The sequence below is a fragment of the Mus caroli genome, chromosome 6 (genome assembly GCF_900094665.2).
Source record: "Mus caroli chromosome 6, CAROLI_EIJ_v1.1, whole genome shotgun sequence".
Classification (NCBI taxonomy): Eukaryota; Metazoa; Chordata; class Mammalia; order Rodentia; family Muridae; genus Mus; species Mus caroli.
This window is the reverse complement of record NC_034575.1, coordinates 120,388,812-120,397,324: the sequence shown is the minus strand read 5'-3', so window position 1 is coordinate 120,397,324 and position 8,513 is coordinate 120,388,812. Positions and strand designations below refer to the sequence as shown.

Below are 8,513 nucleotides of genomic sequence, written 5' to 3'. Positions count from 1 at the left end.
AAAAAAAAAAAAAAAAAAAAAAAAAAAAAAAAAAAAAAAAAAAAAAAAAAAAAAAAAATTACAAGGGAAAAGTATAGAGAACAAAGAGGAGGAAGAAAGGGACAGCTTTGGGACTGAGGAACACGATAGCTCCCTGGAGCTATGGCCCTCCAGGGGGTGCGTGGGTGGGGCCATCACCTGTGTGCCTGCAGGGCCCCTCTCCCAGCAACACAGAACCACACAGAAGAAAGACAGGATCTAGTCCACTAACTGCCCCGGACTAATTCTTTGAGGGCCAAATGAGAAAAGGGCTCTGCAGATCAGAGGTGGGTTGCAAGGATCGTCTCTCCTGGTTTAGCTGCAGAAGGGCTAGGAGTTTCGGGAAGGGAGGCCTTTGGGCCTGGGCAGGCACTACCATCTCAGGGTAAAACCAAAGATCAGGCGCAATGCTTGGCGATCCACAGGTCTGGTGGGGCTTCCTCCCTTCCCAGATCTCAAGGGGTTGTTGCGCGGCCCTGTCTGAGCCCTGGACAGGGACACAGACCAATGTCTGCCTAGCTGACCCCACACTGACCTCAGGGCTGGTCCTCTGACTCTGGCTGAGGGCAGGGTTGGAGAGGTNTCAGAGAAGAAGGTGTTTTAGCTTGGGAGGAAGCAGCCGCTGGAAGGGGATCCAAAGATGGCCTCTTTCTTTATTCCTTTAGAAACAGGGAAAGTACAAGGTAGAAGAAGAAAGGCGGCCAGAAAGGGCGGGAGGCCTGGCGGGGTNGCCAGGCCTCAAGAGGAGGTGCCCAGGGCTGGTGCTGGGAGGGAAGGGGTTAAGGCGGAGAGGGGGGCAGCCTATGGCAGGAGGACACACCTGTGCGCAGGGCAGAGGCGGGCGGGGCCCAGGTGAGGCGCCTGTGCTGCCCGGCAGGTGAAGGAGGAAGAGCGAGAGTGGAGGCCAAGCCGGCTCTAGGCGGCTGAATCCGGGCCGTTGNTACCCCTTTCTTTCTTCTGCACCACTCTAAGGGGTCAGGCGGGTCTGGTGCCAGGTAAAGGCCACCGATCAGGGGGGTCCTGGGACTGCGCTAGCGACGGTAGAACGCAGTAAATGGGTGTGTTGGGGGACAGGGACAGGCCGTGGAATGGTCTGGGGGGACTGGCTCGCAGGCAGACAGTAGAGGCCGGGGTGGGGAGGGGGGGCTGCAGAAAGCTGGTTTTGGCCTCAGTGATGGGCAAGTCAGGGTACGCCTGGTGGGGAGCAGCCAGGCTCTCCCGGAAGTGTCCCAAATGACGCGGAGGTGGGGGATGGGAGCAGGAGNTCTGCNACTACTCTTGAGGGGCTTGGGCTTAGCTAGGGCTGATCTTGAAGGTGGACTGGTTGGGTAGGGGCCCTCGTCTTACCCAGCAGTGTTTGGGTGCTGGTTGGGAGTCTCTAATACTGCCGGGTAATGATGGAGGCCCTTGTCCCTGTGTCATCGGCGTCCATTGCGCGTCCATCGCTTTAGGCACTTTATCTGGCAGCAACCCATTCCTCCCACACATAGCCTGAAAGCCCCTTCTTCCGAGTTAAGGGTGGCTTTCGGGTTGGCTGATTGCCCACTGGAAGAACACAATGGCCCCAGCCCTTCCTCCAACCCAGTGTGATTTGTCATCTGGTAGATCCAGAACCTACTAGAAGCAGACCTTGGCCTTGGGATTGTCTACGCACTCAAGAGGCCACAGTCAGCCAGCCAGCAGCGGCTTCCCTCTAGCGCTTGATCAGCGGTAGATCAATTTATATTGGCTGGCTCTGGGTCCATCTTCCAGTGCAGTGTTGGATGGTTGAAGTATGAAGCTCCTAACACTGTCTGGTAAAGATGGCCCCCGGGTCAGTTCCTTCAGCAGTGACCTTGGAGCCTTGAAGACCACCTAGGCCTCCAGACCAACAGCCGCCGACCTTTAACCTTCTGGATGGGTGTGTGTGTGTGTCACTTGGCAAAGGGGAACAATGGGAAAGAGACAAAATGGCTGCCTTCAGAACAGCAGCAAGATTTGGAAACACATTTGGTTCCGAGACTCTGGCTTCCGTTGCCTTTTCACCCTGGGAACCTGAATGTCCATGGGGAACGTGGGATACGATTCCGGTCCATTGGGTGGTCTATCTTAGGCTTCAGGAGAAACCTACTTCCTCTAAGAACCCAAGGAGCTGAAGCTCTGCTGCACCCTCTCGCCCAGTCAGGCTCACCCCTTCCCCTATTGTATTTTTGTCTGCCCAGAAGGAAAAAAACATGGCAACAGTTCTAGCGAAGTCCGTGAGCAACGGCTTGATTTCCCCAGTACTGGAGACTCGGTCTTCATAAGAAAGGTAGTCTGTGGAAAATAGGTTCAGTTGGGCTCCAGGGCTGTGGGGGTGGGAAGGCCACCTCCACAGGGAGAAACTTCAGTGCAAATAGCTCATCGACCTGGTGACTAAGTAACAGCACACCGGGACTTCGGAACACGGAAACCCTTGGGAGGAACACGCCATCTCCCGGAGCTAACCAGGAGCTGGTTACCAAGGAAGCAGCTCCCCCTGGGGTCATCACGTTTTTAGTTTGGCTCAGCAAAGCCTCAGCTGCTTCAGCTTTTAAAAAGATGTTATTAAGTCTGTGGGTTCATTTGGTAGACCTGAGGGTGGGGTGAAGGGTGTAGTTGGGCCTGAGATNGGCTGCTCCCAGCTTAGGTCCTGTTTTGAGGACCCGGCGGCAGTCAGAATGCCACAGGCCAGACTGCTTGTGCCCTCTGCTGGCCGAGTCCCAGGGTGCATGTGTGACCAATGTCTTCTCGCAATCTACNTACACACTCAGACACAAAATTTTTGGCTTTAGTTTAAGTAATAAAAATTTTATTGAGAATTCCTGGCATGGTGGTTATCTCCCCCACTCTGGGAGAGGGTCAAGGCTGTAGGAAATCACGGAGAAATCATACTGTCCACCCCCCTTCCCAGCCAACACAGGAAGGAGGAAAGCCTCTGAAAGGGCTGGTCTCAGTCTTCCTTAATCCAAGAGGGCAGATACAGAAAAGTCCATCACATGATGCCTGGGGCAGGGTGGGCTGTGCTTGACCCCCNAGCTGGCTCCTCCAAGCTGGACAAGTGTGCCAACTTCTCTGGTGGTGGGGTTCTTGATGTCCACACTCATTTCTTACCCTTAATGAGGCTGTCACTGGAGAACAAAGGGAACATTCCTAGTATTATTGGGGATGTAAGTGTGAGGTGCACAACACCCCAAACCATAGCTTCTTCCTAAATAAAGGCCTGACTATGGGGAGAAAGGGGAGGTGTAGGGGCAGGGCCAGGAAGCAGACGGCCCCCAGGACCCCATAGCAAGGAGGCAGCCACTTACCTTCCCCTGCAACCAGCATGCCATGAAGTGAGCAGGNAANATGTGAAAAGAGAAATAAGTCATTAGTCAGCTGCAGGCCCAGCTGCTCCAGACCCGCCACNATCTCTGCAGTCCCAGCAGCATGCTGGTTCTCATGTGAGATTGCTACCAGTTGTCACTTCTCATTTAAATATTTATAAAGTGCCTTTCCCATAAGACATCCTGCTTTGCTTTATGAAGTTGGTCCTAGAAGATGCTAGATAGGAACTGCCAACCAGACCGACACCCACTTTTCCGACTGGTGTTCAGAGAAACTGTCCACGGCCCTGGTAACTGGATACTCCAGNGTCCAGGGGAGCGGACGGGTGCTTTGCTTTCTGGACAGTGGGATCTCTTACCGAGTAAAACTTTCATCCTGTAGATTCAGCACAAGGTTGTCAGCTGTGAGATAGATTCGGTTCTGTGATGTGGCGATCTACAGGATACGGAATAGACGCATTAACAGAGGCTTCAAGTCTTTGATTCAATGGCCACTCAGTGGAAGACACAGTAACAGAACAGGCTCCTGCTCTAGTACAAAGACCCGATGCAAGAAGCCTTGGTGTCATAGCTCTGTAACAGCCATAAACAAAACCTGGGGAGCACTGTGGGGTCGGTCACTCTGCAGGAGGAAGGGTGCCCAAGGACATTGTTTAAGTAGAAACTCAAGCCAGTTCTAATGCCACTGTGTGACTGTGTAGCTGAATACTTTCAACCTCAANCAGCAGCCCTTGGATGGTGAAGCCTTCCACTCACCGTCTTAGAGATGTTCTGGGCGGCCCGGATCTTTCGGAGCTTGATATAGCCAGGATTCTTGCTCAGTGCTTCTCCAAGGTGAGCAGACAGGGTTAAGGGTTCTTCTGGGCCAGGTTACATTGGTGGCAAGCTCCCTCCGCCCCNGAATCCCCTGGGCTGTCAGATTCAAGGTTGCGCTCACATGGCTACTCACACGTTGGCTACCCCCTGTGGGCCTCCCTACAGGATGCTGCCAGTACTGTGGTGGCAGCTGACATGAGGACAAGGCCACCAATGCTATTGATCTGGCCTTACAGCAGGGAGTCAGGCCTTAGGTACCCCCACCAAGATTTCAGATCTCACCAGTTGTCCTCCCCCCACCCCCAACCCCCATCCCTGAGCCAAGAGTCAGTAGGCCAAGTCGCATTCGCCTTGGTCTCATCAACCGGCCCATGGTGGAAGATGGGAAACAGGCTGACCCAGGGGTGAGGCCAGCTCTGTGCAACACAAGGATATCATCTTGGCAGCCTCCGCCTCCCCTTCAGCCTGCACAATCTTCTGTCGCTGTTCCTGCTTCGCTTTCTCCACCAAAAACTGGGCCCGCTGGGCTTCCTGCTGGGCTGTGGAGTGTGAGGTGTAAGAAGCCCAAGAACATGTAGTCCCCCTTCTCCCACCTCCAGAAGCCCAACGACCAGTGCCTGCCTCCATGGACTTACCCACTTGCTTGGCTTCTACAGCAGCTGTGTACTCTCGGCTGAAGCTCAGCTCTGTGATAGCTACATCATCCAGGATGAGGCTGAAGTCCTTGGCGCGCTCTGTCAGCTCTCTTCGGATCAACAGGGACACCTGGGGGCATGGTCAGGAGGGGAAGGGAGGCTTGGTTTGAGGTGATCAGAGAACTGGAAGGGAGGTGGCATTGCTGTAACCATCTGAACACTGGAGCTCCTGAATATGGGCAGCAAACCCACCACTTAAGTCCTCAAACATTCATTAGAAAAAACTTGGTTCCATTTCTTCCTGTGACAGCCNTGGCAGCACCATACTGCTCCACATCACACTGAGACCTAATCTTCTCTTCTTTTCAGTTTATGCATCTCTTTAATTTCCAGTCAACTGAGGGAGACCTTCTGTGGAGATGTAAGGCAATACTGCCACTTTCTGTCCTATGCTTCCTTCTTAGGGTCGACTGGTGTCAGGTTCTACCGTTTTTCTCTTCCTTTCCCATAGTCACAGCACAGCTTTCCCACAGTCCATGCAGCTAAGGATAACCTTAAACTCCTGATCCCCTTGCCTCTACCTTGAGTGCTAGGATTACAGGCATGTGCCACACCTGGTTTAAGCAATGCTTGAGAGTAAAATCAGGGCTTGTGCATGGTAGGCAAGCACGTATCAACTGAACTACAGCTCCTTCCCACCCCATCCCGAAATACCTTCTTTTAGTACCCAGTAACCCTGACCAAGGAGAGAGACAGGCTGCCGCCGTGCAGACAGTGATGGGAGTCAGACCTGAGCCCGCTGGGTGATCAGCTGCGAGGCATTGAACTTGGCCACCACACTCTTGAGCACCTCATTAACAATGGACGGCAGCACTCGCTCCTCATAGTCCAGCCCTAGACGCTGGTACATGCTGGGGAGCTCCTGGGCATTGGGTCGGGACAGCACACGCAGGGAGATGTTCACCATCTGCAGGTCTGAGGGAAGAGGTCAGCAGTGGCTGGGTAAGGCCAAATTCCCCCTTTCCCAGCGCTTTCTCCTAGGAGTGCTTCCCACCATGCCTAGCGTTACTGTACAGCCTAGCACTCCAGCAGGAAGATAGTCATGTCAACACAGAGCATGTGAACAACATGGATGGGCGAGGCAGACCCTTGTTTACTGTGGAATCTTTTCTATGGACCTTCCACTAGTACAGCTATTTTTTTTTAAATAAATTGCTACTCCTCCTCCAAAGTGGATTCCACCAAGCAGCATAATCTTGGGTTTCCCCCTAGCCATTAGGGCCTTGAGAACCAGAACTGTGTTTATTTCCAAGGCCTCTGGCTTAGCAAACGCATAAACCACACACACCGCAAACAGCAACAGAGAAGCATGCTTCTGTGGGCTACTTGCCTCAGTGTGTACATGGGAATGAGGCCCAGGTTTGGGGAATCTCAAAGGCAGGGCTTCTAACTATGGTCTACAAGGCAACAGCTAGTGAAGAGTAGGGGCACTTTCTCCAGAGCAAGGTGTACTGTGGATGTAATCANCAAATCAACAGAAAAAAAGGCCTTAAAAACAGACTTGGACCTAGGCAGCCAGGAAGAAAGGCAACTTTTATCCCTTTTATGCTAGGCAGAAGGTAACGTTAAAACGTGCACGCATACCAAGTACTGTTTTTGAACGGCGAGGCATGGCTCTTTTGCAGACGTAGAAACCAAGACCTCAGAAACACTATCATTTCTGGCAGCCTGGCCAGGCTCAATTTACATTTGTTTCCCCACGTGCCAGGAGGCTCCCAGTTGCCCACATTTACCTTTGGAGCCTGTGGGGGAGGAGATTTTTCGAGGTCTGGCCCGAATGTCATAGATGATGGGGTACTGGAACCAGGGGATCCTGGAGAGGAGAGGTCAGGGACAGGAGTTGGGAAACTGCAGTTTTATTGATTTTGATGGTTCCCCTCACCACTCGTCCTTGGGCCTGTTCCTCCCCACGACCACAAGGACTCTTCCCTGTCGAGAACAGCCCTTTATGCATTGCTGGAGTTTCAGGCAGCCACTGTCCTCAGGAGCAGGCGCGAGGAAGGGATAAAGCAGCTTCGAATTGTTAAGTCTGGCTGCAGCCGTCAAGGGTGAAGGGTCAGGGCCTGTTCGCTCTGCCCGCCATTACCTGAAGTGAAGGCCTTCGGCCAGGATCGTGTCCTGCTGCACGCCACCGATACGATTAAAGAAGATGGCTCTATGACCGCCTTCCACTGCGGAGAGAGGGGTGGGAGTCAGGGCAGGCTGCTGGCCCGAGTGCTGGTCAGCCTAGGTGGGACGGGGACACCTGGGGGAATGGCAGGACCGTGGGTCTGGGGACTGGGACGTCCGGCCAGCGGAAGGAGGCTGCTCACCGGTGAACACGGATTCGCGGACGCCGTAGGCCACCGCCCCGGCCCCCAGCAGCAGCTTCAGCGCCGTGCCCATGCCCCGAGGCCCGGCGGGCAGGCGTCCCGCTAAGTCCTTCAAGTTCTGGGCCATGTCTGATCCTCCCGAAGGCGGCGGCGGCGGCACCAGCGGTCAGGAGGGGGTGCCCGCCAGCCTCTGCCCCGCTCCAGCTTACAGACCTCGCCTCGCACACGAGGATCGGCGGCCTTAGAGCTCGCGGGAGAAAGGGCACCGGAAGTGCGCCTCCCTCCGGACCCGCCCCCCTCCGTCCGGGCGGCCCGGAACTCCGCGCACAGGAATGGCGCATCCGGAAGTCCCGCCTCTTCGGGGGGAGGTGTGCCCTCCTAGGGAGGCTTCCGTACGGGCATCGCCATCTTCGAGCGCCCTCTTTCAAAATGGCAGTTCGAAGGAAGTTGGCAGTGAGGACGGACGTGAAGTTCTAACTTAAGGACTNNGGCGCAACTTCCGGTCTGCCTACAAGATGGCTGCGGCCAGTGGTGGCTTTCAACCTCGTGAGCGGCGATTTTCAGTGCAGGAGCAGGACTGGGACAGTGCGCCGCCTAAGAAGCCCCGGCTTGGGGCAGGAAGCAAGTGCGGAGGCCGGAGGCTCATTGTGGTGCTGGAAGGGGCCAGTCTGGAGACAGTCAAGGTAGTTTTGAACAGTGAGTGTGGAGGTAGTGAACTGATGGATCAGATTGCGTGGGAACCAGGGCCACCGAGTGCATGGAAAAGCGGAGCCTTGAAATTTGCTCTGGATGGATGACCTAGTTTTCCAGGCTGTTGACATCCTGGGGGTAGTCCTTTTGCTNTGGACTCTCATTTCAGCCCTCGCCTTGTTTTTAGTTGATTTATCACGGAGTCTGTGATATAAAATGCAAAATGAGGGGAGCATTGTCTATTGAGGTTTCCCACGTTTCCAAAGGCCAGTGACTTCCCCAGCCTTTTACTACCAAGGACTTGATGCTTTATTTGGTTAAAAGGGGCTTGACTGGCAGCTTGTTCTGTATTTACCTATTCTGAAGTATGTCTGGTTCAGATTATTTAAAAAGCCTCCGTCTTTGCTTTTTTATCCTCCCTCTTAAATATTTATTTTACCTTTATTTATGCATGCAAGTCTGCATGTGGCCATGAGCCACCTCATGTAGGTGCTAGGAACCTAACTTGAGTCCTATACAAGAAAGTTTGTCATTCATAACCCCTGTGCCATCTCTCCAGCCCCCTCCTTCCTTNCTTTCTTTCTTTTTTTGGTTTTTCGAGACAGGGTTTCTCTGTATAGCCCTGGCTGTTCTGGAACTCACTTTGTTAGACCACG

The 8,513-nt window shown here is 53.8% G+C and overlaps 2 protein-coding genes and 1 non-coding gene across 3 annotated transcripts in view; 1 reads left to right on the top strand and 2 right to left on the bottom strand.

Moving 5' to 3' along the window:
- Positions 1–2,797: 2,797 nt before the first annotated feature.
- Phb2 (prohibitin 2) lies at positions 2,798–7,464 on the bottom strand. The gene is made up of 10 exons (XM_021165551.2): positions 7,168–7,464; positions 6,942–7,026; positions 6,589–6,668; positions 5,586–5,770; positions 4,796–4,925; positions 4,596–4,699; positions 4,101–4,178; positions 3,704–3,780; positions 3,327–3,332; positions 2,798–3,146 (listed from the first exon to the last, which is right to left on the bottom strand). Exons 1-10 carry the CDS (start codon positions 7,292–7,294, stop codon positions 3,119–3,121), a joined length of 900 nt encoding a protein of 299 aa, XP_021021210.1. The 5' UTR covers positions 7,295–7,464; the 3' UTR covers positions 2,798–3,118.
- Positions 4,258–4,528, bottom strand: LOC115031443. The gene has a single exon (XR_003837068.1). It is a non-coding gene; the product is annotated as a small nucleolar RNA U89 (small nucleolar RNA).
- An 86-nt stretch (positions 7,465–7,550) lies between the features above and the next one.
- The window catches only part of Emg1 (EMG1 N1-specific pseudouridine methyltransferase), an 8,471-nt gene continuing 7,508 nt past the window's right edge, over positions 7,551–8,513 (top strand). The window contains exon 1 of the mRNA XM_021164595.2: positions 7,551–7,850. Coding sequence (XP_021020254.1) covers positions 7,683–7,850 — 168 coding nt within the window. The 5' untranslated portion in view covers positions 7,551–7,682. The remainder of the gene's footprint in view (positions 7,851–8,513) is intronic.

Excerpts from the sequence above, each read along its gene's own strand:
- Phb2 (XM_021165551.2), bottom strand. The coding sequence starts at position 7,294 with ATGGCCCAGAACTTGAAGGACTTAGCGGGACGCCTGCCCGCCGGGCCT. Across the intron at positions 7,027-7,167 it reads CCGCGAATCCGTGTTCACCG|TGGAAGGCGGTCATAGAGCC; the intron begins GTGAGCAGCCTC and ends CTCTCTCCGCAG. Across the intron at positions 4,926-5,585 it reads TGATCACCCAGCGGGCTCAG|GTGTCCCTGTTGATCCGAAG; the intron begins GTCTGACTCCCA and ends CCATGCCCCCAG.